Source organism: Microtus ochrogaster, unplaced genomic scaffold (assembly GCF_000317375.1).
Source record: "Microtus ochrogaster isolate Prairie Vole_2 unplaced genomic scaffold, MicOch1.0 UNK48, whole genome shotgun sequence".
Lineage (NCBI taxonomy): Eukaryota > Metazoa > Chordata > Mammalia > Rodentia > Cricetidae > Microtus > Microtus ochrogaster.
This window is the reverse complement of record NW_004949146.1, coordinates 116,799-142,245: the sequence shown is the minus strand read 5'-3', so window position 1 is coordinate 142,245 and position 25,447 is coordinate 116,799. Positions and strand designations below refer to the sequence as shown.

The 25,447-nt window shown below is 42.3% G+C and overlaps 1 protein-coding gene across 1 annotated transcript in view; it reads left to right on the top strand.

The window, feature by feature from the left end:
* The window catches only part of LOC101988416 (leucine-rich repeat-containing protein 37A-like), a 103,094-nt gene that overhangs the window by 15,386 nt on the left and 62,261 nt on the right, over positions 1 to 25,447 (top strand). The window contains exons 4-5 of the mRNA XM_026777175.1: positions 703 to 774; positions 1,989 to 2,069. Coding sequence (XP_026632976.1) covers positions 703 to 774; positions 1,989 to 2,069 — 153 coding nt within the window. The remainder of the gene's footprint in view (positions 1 to 702; positions 775 to 1,988; positions 2,070 to 25,447) is intronic.

Sequence of the window (25,447 nt, the reverse complement as noted above, 5' to 3'; positions counted from 1 at the left end):
ACACCAATTCAATTGAATAAAACCTTGAAGAGTCAGTGGGAATCATCAAACAGGCCCTTTGGGGAGAACGTGTTAAACACTAATAACAATAGGGAAGAAAAAGGCAAAACACATCAAAGAGTTTGAGGAGTGCCATGAGCACCTTCATAGTATAAGAAGGAACAGAGCCAGACCTTCTTTGGATTTGAATGCCAAATCCAGGAGGCATGTATGGGACCATGGCACTGTAAAAAGGATACTCCTTGCATCACCTGGACAGCTTGTTAAAACTTCATTATGACAACACCCCTGCTCCAGTTACCAACTCAGTACGTCTAGAACAGGGCTGATTTCTATCTTCTAAAGCCCCCAGAGGCCAAAGTTATGCTTGTGCATTCAGTGCTCAGGAGGCAGAGGTGAGAGGATTGGATTCTACACAGAAAGACCCTGTTTCAAAAACAAAAGTCACTTAATAATTCTTCTCTCAGGAAAGACTCTCTCTGAAATTTTCCAGTGTCTATAGCTATGTATTTATACATGAAGATCACAAAGGTTGAGACATTTAGGATAGATGTGGATAGGGGTAGGGGCTCTAGAGATTTCAAGTAGAAATACAAAGGTTTAGAGTTTAGACAAAACAATAATATAACAATTCTGTTGTTTATTCATACTAATTAGATATCTAATAGCTAATCAAAGCAATTTCCCTTTTACTTTTCCTAGGGATTTATCCTGCAATAAAATACGCTATATTGGAAGAGGGACATTTGAATCATTACCTTTTTTGAAGTATATGTAAGTTACAAACATAACCCATTTGTATTTTGGATTTTATAACCCCCATGCTACTTAATCTGTTACATGATTAAAATTTTTAAATTTTGCTAGTAGGAAATAGCCAGACTTAGAAGGACAATTGTTACATGGTTTCTCTCATGCTGGGGCCGAACCCAGTGCCCTATCAGTGAGCTAAATCCATAACCCTTAGACTTACATGTAGATACACATATATGCGGCATGAGTAGAAGATGGGCTATGGAGGGCAAGAAAGAAGTCTAGAAAGATTTTAAACAAGAGAGGACAATGGGAGAAAGAAAGACAAAATGCCATCTTTTCTATCAATTGAAATCTAGATTTCTTTGTGTGTGTGTGTGTGTGTGTGTAGCATGAAAGGAAAAGGGAGACTCTGTGAGGAGAAAAGGTACAAAAAGGGATAATGAGTGGCAGTAAAAATAAGAAATAAGAAAGATACAATATATGCATATATACATATACTACACACACATATATATAATATAAACTGTCATGATGAAACCCATTATGTAGTGTACAAATGAAGCAAATTTTGTGGCTAATAGAAAGTAACTACATAGCAAATTGTGTGTGTGTGTGTGTGTGTGTGTGTGTACACCCATATGGATGTGTGTGCATTTTCATGCTTATATAAATCACAGAACTTGAGTTCTATCCTTCTACCATGTGAGTCCTAGGGCTTGAACTCAGGCTTGGTGGCAAGCATCATTACCCACTGAGCCATCTCCCCAGCCCACATTCCTTTAGTCTGTGGTAAAAGTGAGTGAAACTTGAATCATAGCACAACACTATTTTTTAGTACGTGTGGCTGTGTACCCGGGTGACCCTTGGCAACTGGATTTGCAAAAGATATCTAATATGCAGAGACCACAGATGTTATAAACATCCTCCAATGTATAGGACAAACCTCCATAGCAGAGTGGTCTAGCCTAGAATTTCAGTGGTACTGAGTTGTGAAACCCTTTCCTAGAGAAGGAAGGTCATTGAAAGAAGGATCTGCTTGTAATTCACTGTAGTTAGTGCATGGCATATCATCCACAATGAGATTTTCTTTGTGAGTCGAGAAAACATTGAAACCATTTCTGAGAAAGGTTATGTTTCATCATATGTATATTAGAGTGATTGTTAAATGATAACTGTCTGAAAATGTTTCCTTTGGCTTACTATGTGTTTTTAATTTGTTTAAATGACTTTAGAAACCTTGGATGCAATCTACTCACTGAGCTGAGCTATGGAACATTTCAAGCATGGCATGGAATGCAGTTTTTACAGAAGCTGTAAGTGCAGTAGAATGTAAATACTTATTTGTGTGTTAAAACCCATGCAGATTCCCCAACTGTAAACCCTGTGTGAACTGTGGGTAGTTTGTCCCATTCATTCTTTTCCAATGAGGAAACTAAGGCACAGGAGGGCAGGAGACTTGTGTAAATTACAGGACACGATGAGCTTTCCTCATCCTGACCTTCAGCACGGGCACCACAAGTAACACCACGCGAGTAACACTGATAGGTGTCGTCATGGCGCCCTCGTGCTGGGGCTCTGATGTGTGATGTTGTTTTTGGAAACCCGCTTGTGAGTTTCACTCTGATTCCCTCTCCCATGCACAGTTCCCAGCTGCTTGAATGGAAGCCACATAGAGGTGCAAAGAGCAAAGATTAACACCAACTCCTCCAGGGAGCAAAAGGTAGAGGTGCTTTCCCAGAAATGGAAAGCTGAAAATTTGCCTGAGGACTTCTTTCCTCCTTATCCAGAACATTATTTCTCAGGACGCATATGCCTCTGAAGTCATGCATTATCTGTGTGTAAGAGGCACCTTGGCAGCCTGGATAAGAGGGCATTTGCATCTGCATTAAGCTATATGGTTGAAAATATCCATAAAGAAAATATGTTGCTCTATCCTGGCTCTATATAATACTTTTCTTCCTCAAGAAGAAAGTGAATTTTATTAGCTTTTATCTAAAAAATCTGTGTTTGTCAGGCATTGTGGCATATGCTTAAATACCAGCAGTTGTACTCAGGAAACAGAGGCAGGAGGATCGTAAGTTGGAAGGAGTCTTGGACTAATAGTAGACTCATGTCAAAAACAAAACAAAGCAAAAAATCCCACTTTGTGTGACGTTCAGTGGCCAGGGGGGCATTATAAACTCAAGAGGGATTTTCTGCTCTGGATCTGAGTTTGGGCGGCTGTAACCTGTCTGGTAGGTCAGCAACCCAGATTCACAGTTGGTTCCCATGGAAGGACGGGTTTGTGGTGTGCCGGGGCTGGATGAACTGTTCTGTAAATGTTCCTTGTAGCAGTCTCCCCTCTCCAGAACAATTTGCTGACTCCTAACTTGGGGGAAAGGAACCAGAGGGTCTGGCGGGTTAGGAAAGACTCATGCAGGCGCATGGACTTGTTATCTCTAGTTTGTGTTCATCTTGGCAGAAAGGTAGTTTGCTTCCTTGTGATGAAATGAGCAGAGCTAACTGGTATTGGACCTTGATAGTCACATCATGTCATCTGAATGGAACAATGGTACGTCTCAGAATTCATTCACCATCACAGATTGGCTCAGTGAGGCAAGCATAGTGTGTGTTTGTAAGCCCAGCTGCTCAGATGCTGAGGAGGGAGGATGTCTTGAGCCCAGGAGTTCAAGGCTGACCTGGGCAGGATAGTGAGAACTCATTTAAAAAAAAAAAACTTGACAACAGTGGACACAACCCAAGTATGTGCTGGAAATGGGACTCCTTTGTCAGGATCCAACAACCCAACTCTTTGTAATAGATAAGGGAGTTTTCTTCAGGAAATATTTCTCACGGTAGGCTACAAACTGCTGCTCTTGCCTTCTATCTCTGCCTTATTCCTCTTCTGCCGCCGCCGCCTCCTTTTCTTCTTCTCCTCGTCTTTCTTCCCTCTCCTCCTCCTTTCTTTTCTTTTTTCTTCCTCCTTTTCCTCTTTTTTCTTCTCCTTCTTTTTCTCCTCATCTTCCTTCTCATGTTTTTTTCTTTTATTCTTCTTTCATATATTACATCCTGACTATAGTTTCTTCTCCCTCCACTCTTCCCATTCCTCCAACCCCTGCTGTCCCCCAGATCTACTTTCCCTTCAAAAAATAATAAAAGAACAGTCCTTCTGTGGATATCTACTGAAGATGACATAACAATTTGCAACAAAAGTAGCCATAAAGCCTCACTTTATGCCCACTTGATGAGGCAGACTTATGAGAAGGCAAAAGAATCAGAGACACCCCCACTCCCACTGTTAGGAGTCCCACAAAAATGCCCATCTGCACAACCATAATGTATGTGCAGAGGAATTAACTCAGTTCCATACAGGGTCCATGTTTTTTCATTCAGTCTCTGTGATCTCCTATGAGCTCTGCTTAGTTGACTCTGTGTACTGTGTTCTCCTGTCCTCAGCCCCTCTCGCTCCACCCCGCTTCTGTGGGGTTTTAATGGTGTTTGACTGTGTGTCTCTGCATCTGCTCCCATCTGCTCCTGGATGACTCCTCTCTGATGACAGTGGGTTAGGCATTGATCTATGAGTATAGCAGAATATCGTTAGGAATCATTTCGTTGATTTTTTTTCCCAACACAGCCTCTGGTTTCTAGCCGTGTAGGCAGTATCTAGTGTGGCCTCCCTCTTGTGGTATAGGTCTCAAATTAGACCAGTCATTCTCCAATTTGATAAGTTCTGTGCTACCATTAACTCAGCACATCTTGGAGGTAGGGCAGATTGTAGGTCAAAGGTTTTGTGTCTGGGTTGCCATCTCAGTTCCATTTCTGGAAGCTTTGCCTGGTTAGAGAAGATGTCTGGTTCAGGGTCCATACTTCCCATTTTTAGGAGTCATTGCTGAAGCTATGTATCAGCTGTAGAAGTGCCCTGCTAGGATTTTGGGGTTGCTTATGTGTACTATCATATTGTCTGTCAATAGCAATACTTTGGCTTCTTCCTTTCCAATTTGTATCCCCTTGATATCCTTTAGTTGTCTTATTGCTACCTCTCACATTTCAAGTACTATATTGAATAGATATGGAGCAAGTGGACAGCCTTGTCTTGTTCCTTATTTTAGTGGGATTACTTTGAGTTTCTCCCCATTTAATTTGATGTTGGCGACAGGCTTTCTGTAAATTGCCTTTATTATGTTTAGGTATGTTCCTTTTATCCCTAATCTCTCCAAGACTTTTATCATGAATGGGTGTTGTACTTTGTCAAAGGCCTTTTCAGCATCTCATGAGATGATCATGTGGGGTTTTTTTCTTTCAGTTTGTTTATATGGTGGATTACATTGACTGAGTTTGGTGTGTTGAACCATTCTTGCATCTCTGGAATGAAGCCTACTTGATCATAATGTGTTCTTGGATTCGGTTTTAGAGTATTTTTTGTTGATTATTTTAGCATCTATGTTCATGAGAGAAATTGGTTTGTAATTCTCTTTGTTGAACTTTTGTGTGATTTGGATATCAGGGTTACTGTGTCCTCCTAAGATGAATTTGACAATGTTCCTTCTGTTCCTATTTTGTGGAATAATTTGAATACTGGTGTTAGCTCTTCTTTGAAAGTCTAGTAGAATTCTGTGCTAGAACCATCTAGCCCCAGGCTTGTTTTGTTTGGGAGACTTTTAAAGACTGCTTCTATTTCCTTATGGGTTATAGGTCTACTTAAATTGTTTATCTGATCATTATTTAACTTTAGTAAGTGGTATCTATCGAGAAAATTATTCATTTCTTTTAGATTTTCCAGGTTTGTGGAGTATAGGTTTTTAAAGTATGACCTAATGATTCTTTGAATTTATTTGGTATCTGTAGTAGGAGCTGTGGGCTGTGTTCCTGCCACCCAGTTCCCAGCCGCCTGGCTAGCTTATGCCCCAAAATAACAACACACAAACTGTATTCATATAAACACTGCTTGGCCCATTTCTATTAATGTGTAGCACCACGAGGTGGTGACTTACCAGGAAGATTCTAGCTGACGTCCATCTTGAGTCGGAGCTTCATCGCGTCTGCCCCAGAGAGGAGAGGCATGACATCTGGCTGACTTCCCTTCTTCCCAGCGTTCTGTTCTGTTTACTTCGCCCACTTATGTTCTAACCTATCAGGCCAAGCAGTTTCTTTATTAATTAACCAATGAAATCAACAGATTGATATATGACACTCCCACATAATTTCCCCTTTTTCTGTTTAAACAAAAAAAGATTTAACTTTAACATAGCAAAATTACATATAACAAAACAGTTATCAAGTAAGAGTTACAGTTATAATATTTATATCTATTTTATCTTTTACCATAACAAAGGAAAACTATAACTATAACTAACCATTCTTCAACTCCATCAAAGACTCCAGAAGGATATAATATTACCTAAGTAAACAAGAAGTAAGAAACTTCCAAAACTCTAGAAGTGACAGAGACATCTCACTGCCTGGACAGTCACCCAAAGTTCTTTTGTACTTCTGGGGCATCCATCTTCGGCCTTCAGGCCCATAGTTTCCAGCAGACATTTCCATGAAGCAGGAAATTTCGAAAGCAGTTCAATCACTATCTGCTGTGTCCTGCAGAATGTCTCTCAGACTCTTTCATGAATCAGAAACCCTGAAAGATCATCTCACCTTTAGGCAAGTTCATCAGTCCTCTCTCTGCAGGTTCTCTGTGTCCAGTTTATGCAACAGTCCAGGCAAGAGTAGTTTCTTGCCCACATGGCTAACCAACTCCATAAGGAGTCTCTTCGATGCTCATCTTCCTCTTGAAGTAGATTGGTGCTGCCAGGAGCAGACGTGTCTCATTGTCATGAAAAGCCCTAAGTTATTAAAACATTAAATGCTATATTCTGTAGTCTTTGAAAAATATAAGGAATGCCTATCTGAAATATATCTATGCACATTTAGAAAATCTAACTAACATGACTACAAGCTTGATTATTATTAATGATTATCCATTAACAACCTATATACATTACATTTTTACATGATCTACACAATCACAATACCTTAATCAATACCAGACATACATATACATATAACAAGATTGACCTTAAATTTATATCAATAGTCAAATCCATACAATGCAAATTATTCATATCTCTATCATATCCCCCTTTAAATGTAAAAGAACATTTATAAACAATATTTGGGAATATGGACATAGTTATTTCTCCCCAAACTTCTTCCTGCTGAATAGGAGCACTGTTAATCAGATCTTTCATGGTGTAACCTGTGTGCCAGGTTCATCTCAGTCGAAGGTGTTCACAGCAACCTTTCAGGAGGGCGTGGTCTATCATACCATATTGGGATAGAAGCAATCCACAGGGTCTCTGTGAAAACAAAAGAAGAATCTCTTTTCCAAAGTATCATATCCTTAGATCCAAATTCTGAAGTCAAGGTGTTTTCAAAATCTATATCTTGGATTAGTTCAGCAGCATTTATAAACAAATATCTTTTAGCAGCTGTTGCTCCTTCCTCAGCATTCAAACAATTCAAAGAGAGCATAATAGCATACAGTATCAAGATTCTCTGTGTATTTTCCATCTTTGTGCGGCTTTATTTTAAACTCTATTTCATTTATTTTTACTTTTACTTCTTGAGACAGGTTCTCTGTATATCTTTGTCCTGGAATAACTCCGTGGACCAAGCTGTCCTTGAACTCAGAGATCTGCCTGTCTCTGCCTCCTCAGCGCTGGGATTAAAGGTGTATGCTACCACACCTTGAAGTCACAGAGGTCAATCTACCTCTGCCCCTTGAAGTCTCAGAGGTCAATTTACCTCTACCTCCCAAGTGTTGGGATTAAAAGTGTGTACCACCACACCCAACTACTCTCTTTCTTCCTTTTTTTACTTTTAAGAACTTTAACTTTTAGCCTGCGTATATTTTTAACACACTGTAAATCATTTAGAGGTTTTCTTCTTCTTTGAATCTCTCTTTACTGTATATCTCTCTTTTTTGACGACATGAGCCTTTAAATTACTGAGCAATATGGGTAGGATTAAAGCTGTGGCTTTGCCGGCTAGATCCAGCCCATTCCTTAGCTTTCCAGCCTCATGGTGGAGGTACTGACTGTAGCCATTTTTATTGCCACAACTCTATGGCGTTTCAAGGTCCCTGCCAGCAAGCAAGCTATAGCACTCAAATGCTGTCTCTGTAGCTGACCTCCTGCCTCAAAGAGTCAGAGTTTGCCCTGGCAGGACGGCCCACAAAACCGGCATTTTAAAAGGTGCAGCTTTTTTCCTGCTATGGCTGAAAACCGAAAAGCATGTGTTCAGCTTTTCATCAACACCGTTTAAGTGTTTCGTGGCAGGACCTCTTAAAAGAGCTGCAGGGTTTTGCAGCTAAAGCTGAGTCAGGAAGCCTCTCTTAGATGAGAGCACTTGCTTGCCTCTAGCAACAGAGCAGACCCAAGAAATTGCTGCTACCAAGAAAACATGCTTTACTCTATTATTTCCCAAGCTTTCTCAGGCTTTCTGTGGATTCAGTTATCCACGTCTGGGCGCCATTCTGTAGTAGGAGCTGTGGGCTGCATTCCTGCCACTCAGTTCCCGGTTGCCTGGCTAGCTTATGCCCCAAAATAACAACACACAAACTGTATTCATATAAACACTGCTTGGCTTATTTCTATTAATGTGTAGCACCACAAGGTGGTGACTTACCAGGAAGATTCTAGCTGACGTCCATCTTGAGTCGGAGCTTCATCGCGTCTGCCCCAGAGAGGAGAGGCATGACGTCTGGCTGACTTCCCTTCTTCCCAGCATTCTGTTCTGTTTACTCCACCCACCTATGTTCTAACCTATCAGGCCAAGCAGTTTCTTTATTAATTAACCAATGAAATCAACAGATTGATATGACACTCCCACATCAGGTATTTGTTGTTACGTCCCCCATTTCATCTCTGATTTTGCTAATTTGGATAATCTCTGTCTTTTAGTTAGTTTGGATAAGGGTTTTTTTTTTAATCTTGTTGATTTTCTCAAAGAACCAACTCTGTCTCATTGATTATTTGTACTGTTCTCTTTGTTTCTGTTTTATTGACTTCAGCCCTGATTCCTACTGCCTACTCCTCTAGGTGTTTGTTCTAGAGTGTTTAGGTGTGCTGTTAAGTTGCTGGTATGAGATCTCTCCCGATTTCTTTGGGTAGGCACTTAGTGCCATGAACATTTCTCTTAGTACCACTTTGATTGTGTCCTATAAGTTTGGATATGCTGTGTATTAATTTTCACTGAGTTCTAGAAGTCTTCTTTTTTTGTCTTTATTTCTGCATTAACCCAGTAGCTATTTAGTAAAGAGTTGTTCAGATTCTATGAGTTCATAGGCTTTTTGTTGTTTATGTTGTTGATCCAACTTTTATCTGTGGTGGTCTGATAGGATGGAGGGGCTTATTTCTGTTTTCTTGTATCTGTTGAGACTTGCTTTGTTACCACCTATGTGGTTAGTTTTAGAGAATGTTCTGTGAGGTACTGAGAAGAAGCTGTATTCTTTTGTGTTTGGGTGGAATATTCTGTAGATAGGTTAGGTTCATTTGGTTCATGGCATCTGTTAACTCCATTTTCTATTTAGTTTTTGTCTGGAATTTCTGTCCATTGGTGAGAATGGGGTATTGAAGTGTCCCAATGGGTCAGTGTGTGATTTTGGTAGTGTTTCCTTTATAAATGTAGGTGCCCTTGTGTTTAGGGCATAAATGTTGAAAATTGAAAGATCATCGTGGTAGATTTTTCCTTTGATAAGTATGAAGTGTCCTTCCCTGTCTCTTTTGATTAATTTTTGTTTGAATTCTGTTTTGCTAGCTATTAGAATGGCTACACCAGTTTGTTTCTTGGGTCTATTTGCTTGGAAGATCTTTTTTTTATTTCTTTACTCATCTTTTTTTTATTTCTTTATTCTGTGGTAATGTTTATATTTGGTGTTGAGGTGGGATTCTTGTATGCAGCAGAAGAATGGATACTGTACCTGCATCCATTCTGTTAGTCTGTGTCTTTTATTAGGGAATCGAGTACTTTGATACTGAGAAATATCAATGACCAATGATTATTAATTCCTGTTCTTTTTTTGCTGTTAGTAGTTGTGTGTGTGTTTGTGTGTGCATGGGTGTGTGCATGTGCATGCATGAGTGCACTTCCCTTCTTTTGGTTTTCCTGATGTGAGATTATTTCCTGTGTTTTTGTGAATATAGTTAACCTCCTTGGGTTGGAGTTTTTTACTAGTACCTTCTTTAGAGCTGGATTTATCAATAGATATTGTTTATATTTGACTTTATTGTTAGGAATATTTCCTAAGCGAACTCTCTGACGACGCAAAAATTCCTAATCAAGCCAAATCAAAACAAGCCAAATTAAGAAATATCCAGGTTTAATGGGAGATCTGTGCTCTCAGGTGGCCCAGAGGTGGAAATGGGAAGCCACAGGAACATGACCCCCAGGAGGGAGAAAGAGAGACCATGTGTTCTTCTTTTGGGGGATCATTTAAGTACCCAGGGAGGGGTCAGGATCTGGCCTGCTGGGATTTGAAGTCCAGACCAGGCCTGGTGGCTGAGATAGATGCCAGGGACTGTGGCCTAGGCTCCCAACCTAACATTCCAGACTCTTTGGCTATAGGGGTGACAGAAAATTGGAATGGTAATTATGACAAACACTTAGGCTCTCTTTGGGAACAAAGGGTGTAGACTCAAATCTGGCTACTTCCTGCGGGCATGGGGCGGCATGGGGAAGGTGAGAGCCAGGTGTCCACGTTTAGTGACAGGTGTGGCTGGAAAGGTATCCTATGAACTGTCATCCCGAAGAAGGCAGGCATCATTCCTTGGGGGAGGTGAGAAGGCAGGTGTCTAGGAAAAAAATTGTTATTGATAAAGATGAGTGTGCCAGAATGAGGAGCAAGTAGGCCCTTCGTTGTGGCATCCTGGAAACGGGAAGGTAGAAGGTCCTGTCTGCTGGACAGACCAAGTGTCTTGAGTAGGTGCCCGCTTGAGCCTGGAGAGATGGTACCAGCATGGGTGTCCCAAAAGCTTGGCAGCCGAGGAGGTGGTGAGGATTACCATGTGACTTCCTGTCCATGGAGGCTCGAGAGACCTAGAAGTTAACTGTTTAAGGAGTACTCTCTCCCCTGGGGAGAGCGGGGGAGGCTTGGGGCATTAGGGTCCACTGATGTGGGGACAGGGAGACAACTGTCAGCGTATGAACGGAGAAGGGACCTTAAAAGGGAGAGGTAGTGTAGGTACCCCGCCAGTGGAGGAGTTTGAACTGGGAGGTGATGGTTAAGGAGAAAGGGCCTGCCATAAAGCAACTCAAAAGGGCTCAGGCCCATAGGGGAACATGGGGTGGCCCTGATGTGAGGGCCAAGACAACCTGAATTTAGTGGAGAGCTTGTTTGGTTGTTTGATGAGTCCCATTGTTCAGAAGATGTTGAGAGCTTCTGACACGAGCTCCATGACTCTGAGCACTGCATCTGCTGTTTCCCTGGAGACTGGAAACACTTCTATCCATCCTGTAAAAGTGTCCACAGGTGTTAAGAGATAATGAAGTTTTTTATGAGTAGGCATATGGGTGAAATTAACCTGTCAATCTTTGCCCGGTTGTTGTCCACGAAGCTGGTGTATGTGGAGAGCTCCTTGTGGGTTGGCCTGGGCACACGTCTGGCAGGAGGAGTGAACCTGTAAAATAGAATCTTCTAGATGGGTGGGGTTAAAAGGGGCTCCAAGAAGTGGAACAAAGCTTTGGGGAAGCTGCTAAGGATATCTCCACCCAGTAAATGTGCTGGGCAAGCCAATATCACTAAGAAAGAATGAGAGAAAAAAAAAATTGTCCTACAAGAATGTAGGGCAGTGGCAAATTTTTAAGTGAGGATGAACAGGTCCCGTCTACCCCCATAGCTGAAATTGGTAAGGGAAACTTAAGGCCCAAGTGAAAATAAAAGTAATGGACTTACCCACCATTTGTAGCATAACCCTAGGCTAGGAGAGGGTTACGGGATATATCACGTTTGGGCAGCGTCAATCTTCTGCAAGGCTGAGACGTTTGAAGGCTGGCACAGTTTCACTTGCCGATGGTGATAAGGCCGGAGTTCCGTGGCTTGGCATAGAGGACAAGCCCGCACGGGGGCACTGTGATTTCCAGTGTCCAGGATGCACAACCTCGGAGCAGATGTAGTGCAATATCGTGCCATGTGACCACTTAGGCCACACTTGATAGACCCCTGTGATTGACTTCCCTTGCCCTCCTTCCTGTGACCTTAGGGCAGCTGTTAAGGCCTGGGCCTGTAGATTGTAGCTTTGTCTGTCGGGAAGACTCAGCTGATTTTTTTGGGGGGGCATTAAAAACTTTAAAGCCATTTTCACCAATTCCCATATAGGAGTTTGGGGACCATCCTCAACTTTTTTCTTTTCTTCTTTTTTTTTTTCTAATATCTGGTAATGACTGAGGAAGCAGAATGATTAGTAGAAAAGGAAGCTAGCCACTTTTTTTTTTTACCTGAGATTGATTTGGAAGAGAAAACGGAGCAGGGGAGGGACTAGCCCAATGCGCAGAGGGGTCCAGGAGTGGAGCAGTGAGGTAGGAGGGGGAGGGGGAGGTGGAAGTGAAACTGGCTAAAGGGTGAGGGCGAGAGCACAGAGACCAAAAAACCATGGACAAAAAAACATATATATAAGTTTTGTTCATTTGTATCAGGCAGGCTCAATTTAAAAGATTTCTGTAAGAGGCTTACAGGGGCAAAAACAGACCTGGCTTTGAACTGGAAGTGCCCATTTAGAGTCTATGCCCAACCATGTGGTCTAAGTCCATTTCAGAGCGTCCTCCAAAGTGGCTCTTAGGTCCAAAAGGGGTCGCAGAGATTGAATGCCCGGCGTCCTGATACAAACAGATCTTGACCACAACCTGACTCGAATTCCCAACGTGAGCTCACGACTTCAAATGGAAATCCAAAAACGACAAAAATAAGTACGAATGGGTCCTCCCAAACCCTATAGCATAGACAAGAAAAGGAACTCACCAAGACGCAGCCACTGCAGCCCAGAAGCCGGTTTTAAGCGTGGTGTAGAGAGCTCGAACTGCAGACTAGGGGCCTTTCAACACGAGGCCTGCCACGTAGAAAGGACCTGCCCTAGCTCGGTGGGAACCTCCAAATGTTAGGAATATTTCCTAAGCGAGCTCTCTGATGACGCAAAAATTCCTAATCAAGCCAAATCAAAACAAGCCAAATTAAGAAATATCCAGGTTTAATGGGAGATCTGCACTCTCGGGTGGCACCGAGGGGGAAACCGGGAAGCTACAGGAACATGACTCCTGGGAGGGAGAAAGAGAGACCACGTGTTCTTCTTTTGGGGGATCACTTAAGTGCCCTGGGGAGTGGTCCTGACCCCACCCCCAGGGAGGGGTCAGGATCTGGCCTGCTGGGATTTGAAGTCCAGACCAGGCCTGGTGGCTGAGATAGATGCCAGGGACTGTGGCCTAGGCTCCCAACCTAACATTTATCATGGAATATCTTATTTTCTCCATCTATGGTGATTGAAAGTTTTGCTAGGTATAGGTCTGTGGTCTTTTAGATTCTGCAAGATATCTGTCTGTCCAGGCCCTTCTGATTTTTAGAGTCTCCATTGAAAAGTCAGGTGTAATTCTAATAGATTTTCCTTTATATGTTATTGTTAGGAATATTTCTTAAGATGAGTCTCTCCGTTGATACCAATAATTCCAATCAGACCAAATGAGACCAAATAAAAGATGCCCATGTTTAATGCAGCGCTCCTGGGTGGCACTGGGAAAGCATGGCAAGGGGAAGAGAGAGCAGGGGAGACCACATGTTCATTCTCTGGGAGGCAGCCTAAGTAGCCTCTGGGAGTGGTCCTGACCCTCCCTGAGGAGGGGTCATTGCTTGACAGGCTTTCTTGGTCCTCCCTGGGGAGGGCTCACTGCTTGGTGAGCTTTCCCAGAGGTGGAGTCCGGACCAAAGCAACTCCTAGGGGAAGAGGCTTGAAATGGAGCTTCCTGCCCAGTATTCCAAAGATAGCATCCCATACCAGGGACTGGGATGAGGCCCCCAAATATAATAGTTATTTAACCTTTTTCTTGTGCAGCTCGTAATATTCTTTCTTTGTTCTGTATGTTTAGCGTTGTGTTTCATATGCGATGAGGGGAGTTTCTTTTCTGATCCAATCTATTTGGTGTTCTGAAACTTTCTGTACCTTTATAGGCATGGCCTTTAGGAAAGTTTTTTTTTTCTATAATTTTTTTGGAAATGTTTTCTGGGTCTTTGAGCTAGGATTCTTCTCTTTCTTCTATTCCTATTATTCTTAGGTTTGGTCTTCTCATAGTGTTCCAGATGTCCTAGATGTTTTGTGTCAGGAATGATTTAGATTTAAATTTTCTTTGACTGATATATCTGTTTCTTCTACCATATCTTTGATGCCTGAAATTCATCTCTTGTATTCTGTTGGTGAAGCTTGCCTCTGTATTTCTTGTTTCATTTCCAGAATTTATCAAGGTTTATTTTGGGATTATGACCATTAAATCTCTCAGGGTCCAGAAAGATTCACTATAGCAACGAAAACCTGACTAATTGGATCTTAGGGTAAATGAAATAAATCAACTTACATATGTTACCACTACATGTTCTTTATTCCTTGGAACGAAGAAGTAGCGAGAAGCAGCAGCAGTATAAGGGGTGATCTCCACAAAGCTTTCAGTTTATATAGGCATACAGACAAGTTAGCAATTCCATAGCCTGTTAACAATAGTATCCAGCATACTTTTCACAGAGTCGCAGAAACCGATGGATCTGGCAAGGAGGAGCTTTACATCTCAGAGGGAGCATGGCTGTGAAGGCTCTATGGTACCTATACTTACCTGTGGGCTTGATTTGCATTAACATCTAGCTGGTTGAGTTAAAAGGAATCTCTTGTGGGGATCTTGTTTCTGACTCCAGCAGGGTGCCCTGGTGAGATTTTTTTTCTGTGAAGCTAGTTTTTGCAACTCAGGCCTTTTTTTTTTTTTTTTTGTATAAACAGTTAATTTTCTGGGCTATGATCCTATGTTGGTTGAAACCAAGGTGAAGGGTAAATACAAAATATTAGCAATTTGTTAGTTCAGAGCAGAAGATCAGTAGATTACATCTTCCTGAGTTAGAGCAGACATACTGCCTCCTGTGTGAGGCTCCTTTCTTATCAGTGAGTTCTGTCAATAAAGAAAGTTTGTGGGAGAGCAGATTTTGGCTGTGAGAACAAAGGTTTTGACTGAATGAGTGCTTTTCACACCATGGCTTCATGGTGTGGCGGGGAGGTATCTGGTTGCCCTACAGGAAAAGTCAGGTTTATATACTCCTGGGAAATGCAGAGAAATTCACAAGATTTCCACAGAATTAATAGTGACTTATCAAAAAACAAAAAACCAAAAATAGATCTGTCAGCTGTATCTTTACTGTGTAATTCTTGTGGGTTCACCACAAGAATTCCCACGGTTTGTGTTTTCTTAATGGCTTCTATTTCCATTTTCAGCTCTTGAACTATTTTATTTGTTTCAACTTTTTTCCCGACATTCTTTAATGAATTTATTCATTTTCTTCAATTTTTGTTTGTGTTTTCCTATATTTCTTTAAGGGATTTATTTACTTCCTCCTTAAGGACCACTATCATCTTCATAAAGTTGGTTTTAAGGTAATTTTCTTCCGCTTTAGCTGTGTTGGAATATTCAGGGCTAGCTGTAGTAGGATAACTGAGTTCTGGTGGTGACATATTACCCTGGCTTGTTTTGGTTGTTTTCTTACACTAGTGTCTAGGCATTTGAGTTTAGGGTAATTATAGGTCTAGGTGCTGATTTTTGTGTTTATGAGATGGACATTTTGTTCCTTGCTTTCTGTTTCTTCTCTGGTCTTCTGGCTGATGTTCCCTGTGGTTGAGAAGAGGATCTCCATCCGAGTTGGGGGCTGGAGGTCTGGCTTCTGGTCCAGCAGGGAATCCTCCTCTGATGCAGAAGTTCTGGTGATAAGCATGGCTTCTGGTGGAGCAAGGGTCTTCCGCCGGCATTGGGACACAAGCTTCTTGCATCTTTCCAAAGGCAAGTTGCCAAGGGAGAAACCAGGAATTCTGTGACATATAGCACACAGTTCCTGCAGTGTTTGTTAAGCTGAGCTTCTGTCCTCCCGGCATTACAAAAGTCTGTACAAAGATCCCAGCCAAAGTAGGTTTGTCTAGGGCTGAATGAAACCTAAGCCCAAGTGCCAAAGTCCTGGTTGGGGCTCTAGCAGCTTCTATATTAATAAACTCTGCATGTTATTATTATTTCCCATTAGATAATGTTGGGAATATTTCCTAGATGAGCCTCTCTGTTGACGCAACTAATTCCAATTGGACCAAATTAGACTAAATAAAAGATGCTCATGTTTAATGTAATGCCTCCCGAGTGGCACCAGGAAAGCATGGCAAAAGGAAGAGAGAGAGAAGGGGAGACCACACGAAACCCGGAGACCACATATTCATTTTCTGGGGCCAGTTTAAGTAGCCTGTGGGAGTGGTCTTGACCTTCTCTGGGGAAGGGTTACCATTTGGTGGCCTTTCTTGGAGGTGAAGTTTGGACTAAGGCCACTCCCAGGGGAGGGGGCTTGAAATGGAACTTTCTGCCCAATATTCCAAAGATGGATGCCAAAGCCTGGGATGAGGCCCTTGACTATAATAATACTGGTCAATAACCTCTCAAGATCCATATTCACCCCTGGTTCTAGATACCTACTTGGATATAGCCTCCATGTTACTGACAAGCCCTGACATTATCATTTATAAAGAGGTGCTAGGGGACCAGTCACACGAGGGGTGGCAGCGGGTCACCCAAGGCTTCTGCGGATCCCCTGGTAGGTGGCGTGGGGCCTGGGCTGGGGATATACAGAGACATAGGCCATGCAGAGAGAGTTTAGGCATGAGTTTATTTAGTAGGTTATAGAGGGGAAAGGGAAGGGGAGAAGGGGGAGAAGTGAAGGCAGGCAGAGAAACAGAGAGGGGGGAAGGGGAAAGCAGGGTCAGATGCTCTTGAATCTGAAATCTAGGACAAAGACACACCAAAAACTCATTAGTTAAGTGCCATTGTTTTATTGACAATAGGAATCATGCCTCTTTCATATGAAAAATGTTACAAAAACCCAATAGTGGTTGACAATCTACATGGTAAGTGTATTTTCCCTGCTGACTTTAGTGTGCTTCTTCATTTACCTACACAGGTCCAGACTGGTGGCTTTTTAAAATTCTTTTAGTGAATTAATTGTTTTAACAATACAAATTCCCATGGTTTTACAAACTGAAGAACACCCCAAGCAGAAAAGTTTCACATTAGTCACATGCTGGCTTTTCTAATGCCTGCCAACACTGTGCCAAAAAACAGATACACTCTAAAACAGAAAAAAATCTAAGCTCTGTCCCTACCAAAATATCTATTTGCTATTGAGAATAACAGAAAGAAATCTAAGCTTTACCCCTACCAAAATATTTGTTTGCTATTGAGAATACCTACAGTGTAACTGACCACACTGTTGAGGGTAATTGGGCTGCCATCCTGTCATGGAAACACCCCAGTACTTCTTCCTGGTCCATTGTTATTGATTTTCTGTAGGAAGTTGTCCATATCCAAAAGTTTGCTCTCTTTAGGACATGACCCTCCCTTTTCTTCACATAGGATCCTGGCAGCTGCTTCTCACATTGAGAGGCACAAACATTAAAGATGAAAAGAGCATCCTAGGTCTGTCCTTTGGGGTGATGTAGGTAGAATATTTATTTTGTAACCATTCAGCAGTTTTTAGAGGGTCACACCTAACACATGACTTTTCCTCTCCCTGTTGCATCTTTTTCCCCCCACTGGTGTAGCAAGACACTCCTGTAATCCTGGAAATTCTTCCTCTGCCTGTAACTGTTTTTTGGTACCTTGCACTTTAATAAGATGTGTCTATTATGTTCCTGGTACCATATAAAGTATTGATACAAATAAGATAATGGGCTGAAATTTCATAGAACAGTGTTTGGCACGTAGTAAATACTTAGACATTATACCTCATTTTTACTTTTGCTAGACTCTTATAGTATTACTATTATTATGCCCAATTTTTGGGTAAAACATTGAAACTGATTTTGATCTACTTGTCCAGGCTTATACCATTGATACATGAAGAAGCTCTTGGGGGCTTTGCATGTAATTTTCTGGGAGGTTTTTCTTCCCTTGTAATAGGAGCTAAACTTATCAATTCAGCTTTTTGTGATTTTGTTGTTGTTTGTCTGTTTGGTTTTTCCAAACAGGATTTCTCTGTGCAGCCCTAGCCAACCTGGAACTCTCTTTAGACCAGGTTTGCCTCAAACTCAGAGACCTGTCTGCCTCTGCCTTGGAGTGCTGGGATTAAAGGTTTCCCGACTTGTTTATCTTGAAGTTGGTTTCTAATTTCAGTAGACTCCTTTGGACAGAACCCCATTTCCCTCTGAAAGTGCTAGAGCTCCTCATCACACCACCTCCATCTCCAGGGAATTCCTGGCCCTGATTCATTGGACATAGGAAGTCACTACTGCTGAGCACCTCTTCTGGGCATGCCTTTCTTAGACGCCTCTCACATTTTCATTCTCATTCATTCAAGTGAGGAAAATGTTACTAGGGAACTTTTTGTTTTGTTTTGTTTTTTTGTTTTTCGAGACAGGGTTTCTCTGTGATTTTGGACCCTGTCCTGGAACTACCTCTTGTAGACCAGTCTGGTCTCGAACTCACAGAGATCCGCCTACCTCTGCCTCCCGAGTGCTGGGATTAAAGGCGTGCGCCACCACTGCCCGGCCTACTAGGGAACTTATAAATTTGAGGTTGTCTTAATCCTATCAGTAGAAAGTTACAGATCAAAAATTTGAGTCTTGCTGACTCTAGAAGTGTAGTAGGAGGCCACTTGTTTGTTCCTGGCTGCTCAGCCCTGAAATAACCACACAGAAGCCATATTATTTGCAACATTGTTTGGCCAATAGCTTAAGCATGTTTCTGGCTAACTCTTATATCCTAAACTAACCCATCTGCATTAATCTGTGTGTCGGCATGTGGCTGTGGCTTACCAGCAAAGTTTTGGCATGTCTGTCTCTGGTGGTGGCTCCATGGCTTCTCTCTGACTCTGCCTTCTTTCTCCCAGCATTCAGTTTAGTTTTCCCCACCTAGCTCTACTCTGCCCTATCAGGACAAGCCAGTTTCCTTATTAATTAACCAATAAAAGCAACACATAGACTGAAGGACTTCCCACACCATAGAAGCCGTACTTCTCACCATTCTTCATCACCAGGCAATCTTAAGGTGACTCTCAGCATTGTGGTTAAGATACCAGCTCATCGTTTTTGATTTCTTAGAATCTACTGGTATAACACAGAATTGCACACTGAGGAGTTTCATATGGGGAGGCATGTTCTCAGTCTCATGGGCCTTGTAGATGAAGAAAGAACGGATTTCTTCTTTCCTCATATACTTCATGCATGTTGGATCAGGATCTGGGTCCCTCTTTATTTTTCTGACCATCTTCTAAGGAACCCATTTTCCTGCCTGCTTTTGGGATTCTAGTGTGGGTGCTTACGGAGGCAGCCTTGGTTTCCCCTTTCTGAGAAGTATTTTGAAGTCCTTGGTAGTGGCTTTCTCTGCCAATGCAATATGTCAAATCAAGCCAAATTAATAAGACCAGGTTTAATCTGAGCAAAGAAACTTCCAGGTGATTCTCGGGGAAGAAAGTAGGAGAGAAATCATGCTTCTGCTCCCAAGGAGGGGACTTTAAATACTATATATGTACTGTCTTTGACAGCTCCAGAGGAGCCACTGATGGTGGAATTTCTGAGGGTGGGTTCTAGAGAGGGCAGAGTGGAGGCAAAGCAGAGTCCCCAGCTAAATATCCCAGCCTTTTTGGATATATGGGTTCTGGTTCAAATCTGGCTACTTCCTGTTGGCAAGGGAAGACATGAGGAGTTGATGGCCTTATGCTTGGTGGGAGGTATGGGTGAAACAACATTCTGTTAACTGCCATCCTAGAGATCTCAGGCATCTGTTCCTTGAGAAAGCTGTAAAGTTTTTCTGTCCTGTCAAACCTCTCTGCCAGTGCAATAATCCAAATCAGACCAAATCAAACAGAATTAGAAAAAGCCCAGGTTTAATGGATACCAGCGCTCCCAGGTGGCCCTCTGGGAAAACAAGGAGGGGGAAAGGAGAACCGGGAAGACCATGTATTTGTTCTCTGGGGGACACTTTAAATAGCCTAGGGTAGTGGTCTTGACACTCCCTGGGGAGGGGATCACTGTTTGTTGGGCTTTCTTGGAGTTGAAATCTGGTCTGCAGCAACTCTCAGGGGAGGGGGCTTGGAATGGAACTTTCCACCAAAGAAAAGCAAAGGAGGCAAGTTGCTAGGAGAAAAAAATAGATGATATTAACACCAGCGCTATGAACAGTGCTAGCCATGGGAGGAGTGATGACTGCAAGAAAGATTAAAGCAGAGATGTGCCCTAGTTGTATGGAAGAGGTGAATGAGCCATACACAAGAGCAGATATGCCTCTCATTGGTACATTTTGAAAAACCAGAGGGTGTAGGGTCCCAGTTGCTGGCTAGACCACTTATCCTGGGTAGGTATCTGCTGGAGCCTGGAGAGACGGTACCAGCACTAAGATCCCAGGAACTTGGGGGGATGGCATGCCAAATCAAGGGATGATGTGTTCCACGAGTACCCAAGCCATTACATCTGCTATTTTTCTGGAGGTGGGGAGTGCCTCCATCCATTCTATAAAATGTGTCAATTAGAGTTCAGAGATAATGATGCTTTTTATGAGTGGGCGTTGATGAAGTCAACTTGCCAGAACTTGCCAGTACTTGCCCAATTGGTGTCCTCGATTGGTATCCTTAGAGCTGGTGCAGGGGCTGTTATATTTTGAGGGCCCCCTGCAGGTTGGCCTTGGCACACATCTGCCAAGAATGGACCTGTCTGGAAACTGATCTACTTGGTCAGGTTCCTTGATACAGTAGCAGAACTCTTTCTCCAGGAACATGCAGGTCATAGGGCCTGGTTTTAGCCCAATGAAACAGACTTTTAAGGACAGCCAGAGAAAATTTACTGAAAAAAGAGGTTAAGTGAGTGAAGGGGGAAGGAGGGAGGTTGAGGAGGAACTGAGTTGAAGGTACCTGCAGTCTTCCTAGCCTCTTTAATTCTATCCTGATTCAGGAGGGAAGGAGGTTGCATTTCAGCAGAGACAGTATACTAATGCTCAAAAAGCCTCTATGTGGTCCTAAAAGCTGGGACCAGTAAAATCCACAGAAATTTAAGCATGTCTTAAAACTGTTTGTAGTTAGTGCTCTATCAGTTTATCAAAACTGCATTTATCAATGCTAAAACTCTGAACCTCCCAAGTTATGCCTGAAACCTGTTTATCCTGTACTATGAAGCTTGTGAACAAGGCAAACCTGTCTGTATTTTTAACAGGAAATTTAACTAATGAACTAATGACCCACTACCAAGGTGACAAGCTTTGGGGATGGGAGGGAGAGTTGTCTAACTGGTAAACCTAGTACCTAGTACCCTAGTCATCAAACACCAGCAGATATGAGAAGGATAAATTTTACCTGAGTAAGCAGAAGTGAGACAGATTTACAGCTACCTAGAGTAGCAGGTTTCTCTGTGGTTGTTGGGGACAGAAGTCCCAGGGTAGTACCAGTTGAGCCCAGAAGATCTGACAGACTTTCCTGTAGGGTAGGAATTTGAGAAGAGTGGCCTACCTTGTCTTGGCAAAGCTGGGCAATCAATTCCCCAGGGCCTGCTTATTCACTGTCTGGCAAGGTCTTGGCAGCAGTTAAGGTACAAAACAGTTTTCCACTCCATGGCTGACTTTGCTACATTTAAAGCAAGCTCCAGGTGGAAACTCTGTGGCCATCCATATTCCTTGCTGCCTCTATCATGACAAGCTTTGTATTTAAAATGCCATATTCTCAGATCTCTGAAGCATTTGAGGATCAGGGCATCATTATCTGTTAAGTACATCTAAACTAGACAAATTTGTTTAGGATTAACTTTGATATATATATATATATATATATATATATATATATATATATATGCTAAATCTGAACATATCAGAGAAGTTCATCCTTTATGAGGTAATTGATGATTAACTTGTTTATCTTAATACAACATTATAGGACAAAACAGTTTTCTGTATAACTTAGTTTACCGAATCAGCTACAGCTTACCAATGTTAGTAAAAGCAAAAAAGTTAGACATATATTTTTAAATTGGTCTTTGTTAGCCTGAATAGATCTTAGATAAGGAGAGACCCTTTGTCTGACTATTTAGGTCATCATCTTGTTGCATCATAAAATAGGAATATCTCAGTCTCTGGTGTTCAGCTGTGGTCCTAAGACTTAGAGCATAATAAGAATCTGTGAAAGGCAAAGCCAAGTTTTAACATTGTAAACTAATTGTAAACAATTTAGTGTTTTAAAAATCAATAATAAGGGATTAATCTTATGTTACCAAATCTAGCTGTCAGCAAGATCTATCCCTGTATCCGAATGCATGGAGACTGGAGACCTGATGTCTCTTGGATGGAGCTGTTCCATGTGGTTACCTTTGTTTAAGACGGTGGTGAAGTCATAAGACCTTCCTCTTTTTCAACCTTAGTCAGCATGGTGGCTGATCATGTGCTGTGCTTAATTAAGGTGGTGGCAGACCACATGGTGTGTTAGAGCAGTTTGAATTTGGAGTTACAAGCTGCAGACTAACGTTTTGTTACAGATTTCAAGCTCTACCCAATTTCCTAGGGTTTTTTTTTTCATCTAATAAGGTAGAAAAGTACAAAACAACTTTTCTGTCAGATTCAGGGCCAGAAAATCACAGAGATAAAATCTGAGCCCAGGCAGCTAGCAGCAATAGCAATGACTGATAAATGGAACACATACATTCAGGCATCCAAGACCAGTCAGAAACAAGCTTGTAGTACCTGTGTTTATACAGCTGACAGACCCTAAGTAAACATAGGCACAGCTCCATTCAAACACATGGAATAGACTTTTTTTTTAAACAGAAAGATAAACAAAACTTTCCATTGGAAACTGTGCCAAGTGACCAACTTAAAAATCTTGAAATAGGATTACAAGTGTAGAGTAGCATGTAAGAAACCAAAGTGTTGGGTTCAGGGAGGTCACACAAAGATGAGAACACCACCAAGTCTAATAAACCAGAAGCAAACTTTATTCCAGAAACCAGATCCTAGGAAAACCGGTAGCAAACTTAAAAATAAAAAAACACCACAGGGCATAGAAGCTTATCAGCTAGCTGAGACCACAGCCAGAGATGGTGTTTGTTAGGCTGTGGCAAAAGGCCGGTTTCTGAACCCATCTTTTATAGTTAGGGCACCAAGCATTAAGTCTGAACAAAGGAATTTTTGTGATCTTACCCTGGAGACTGTAAGGAGGGGAGTGAGTTCTAACGTCAATGGGTAACTCAGCAGCTATCATGAAATATGTTTCAGAGTTGATTACAGCGAAAAGTCACTAATTGCAAGAAAACAGATGTCTTTAGCAATTTAGTAATACTAGAAGGTTGATAAATCAGAATAATTGGTTCTTAGGCTGAGAACTTAGAAGATAGCAGAAAGTTCTTCACACTATCTCAAGGTAAAAGTCAGATACAGACTGCTATACTTTACAACCTCCGTTATCAGAGCTCATTAGTCAAACCAGGTATTTGTACTGTGGTCACTGTGTCTCCTGGTACCTCCAGGAGAAGCCCCATGCCTCCCCTTTGATGGTGCCAGTTTCCCATAACAGAGACAGTGCCTAACCCAGAGATCACATATCTCTATCTCCTAAAGGTTAACTCAGTTCACACCTGTCATTTATCAAGGATGGCCAGGACACTACTCTCAGTTTGCAGGGAGAAGCTCTGGCCTTGTAAATAGCACAGCCAGTTGTAAAATGAAATGACCTAAACTGATGGAGGCTTCCCAAGTATCCGAGAAAACAGCTCACTGTGAATGACTGATCCTTGATCTGCTGAGAAAGCTGCTGACAGTCTGTTCTCATTCTCCTAGACTTATAACTTTATATATTTTTTATTTCTACATTCTTATTTTTGGAATATACATTTTTATTTTCTTATTCTTGGACTCTTCAATAGGAATAAAAGATGCTTCCTGGTCATAACGTGCACCTATCAGGTCAGGGCAGCCCTATTGGGCAGCCAGGAACTATCACTCATGGTGCCCAGTTCACGGGCAGCAGGGTCTAGGCAGTCAGGACTACAGCAGTGCCCCAGGCACCTGAGCCTGGAGGAGTAGGCTTTGGAGGGCAGTGAGAACCAGAGTGGCAGCACAGCTTTCCCGAGTGAAAGGAAGCCTAGATTACCAAACTGAAACAGCAAGAGGAGGATTTGGGAAAAGAAATTTTTAGGAAAGAGGAAGTAGAGCCATTAAGACCTGGAATGTGGGTCTGCAGGCCCAAAGAGCCAGAGCCATGTGGAGAACATGGCAGGCCAGAATCCAGGCTGTTGAGGGGAGGGAACAGAAGTGCAAAGCTCAATAATCCTGGGTGAATTTGGATAAATTTTACAGCAGCTGGGGATTGGTTTTAGACTTGGCACTGCCCGCTTCCAAGCCTCTGCCAAAAACTGAAGACCATGGTGGGGATTCTGCCATGATATCCTGGGGCCAAATTGTGGTCGGGTGTCACTGTGTAGAATATCTCCTGCACAAAGGAACCTCAAGGGGCAGGAACTGTCCCTGCTCTGGAACGGACCAGTTACCTTGGCAGTGACCTTGGCAGGTAATCTGTAAGTCTTTGGCCTAGAAGGGGCCAAAAAGACTCAGAAGAAATCCTAGATCTCTTATAGGCTTTTGGTTTAGAAATGGGTGACTTACTGAGCCAAAGTCAGTTTGGTGTGGCAGAGGCAGGGGGTAACAGGGAGAGAAGCTCCCCATGACCACATGCTCTCGAAAAGATTGAACTCTACTGGACTCAGCACCAGATAAGAAATATTTTGAAATCCCCAGTAGTGGGTTTCTCTGCTGGTACACTAAGCCAAATCAAGCCGAGTTGATAAAAACAGGTTTGATCCGAGCAAAGCAACTCCTGAGTAATTCTCGGGGGAAGAAAGCAGGAGAGAAATCACACCACTGCTCCTAAGGAGGGGCCTTAAATACCCTGTAGGTGCAATCTTTGAGCAGCTTCAGGGGCAGAACCGCTGACGGTGGGCTTTCTGAGGATAGGGTCTGGAGCGAGATGGAGCCAAAGTGGAGTCCCCAGCTAAACACCTTCTACCTGTGCAGAACTCCAAGACCAGCCAGGGGTGAGCTTCCTTGGGTATTCTTGGGTTGTTTTCTACCTGGGCTTAGGCATACGTACATGTGCACGTGCCAGAGTCAGCTCCAGTTGGGTGCAGGTCTCAAAAAGAGGTGTGGAGTTGACAAGGGGAAGGAAGAGACTGACATAATCTGAGGGTGAATCAGGATGGCTGCCCGCTTATTGAGAAAAGGCTACACCTTTTATACTCTATAATTAATTGTACAATATAGAGTTTAGCCACAGTCAAGATTCTGTCCTATGACTCAAGTCTTTTGTATCTACAGCAATAAGGTCTGTGTGTGTGTGTGTGTTTCTGGGTTTTTTTTAATATTTATTTATTTATTTTGTATACAATATTCTTTCTGTCTGTGTGTATGCCTGCAGGCCAGAAGAGGGCACCAGACC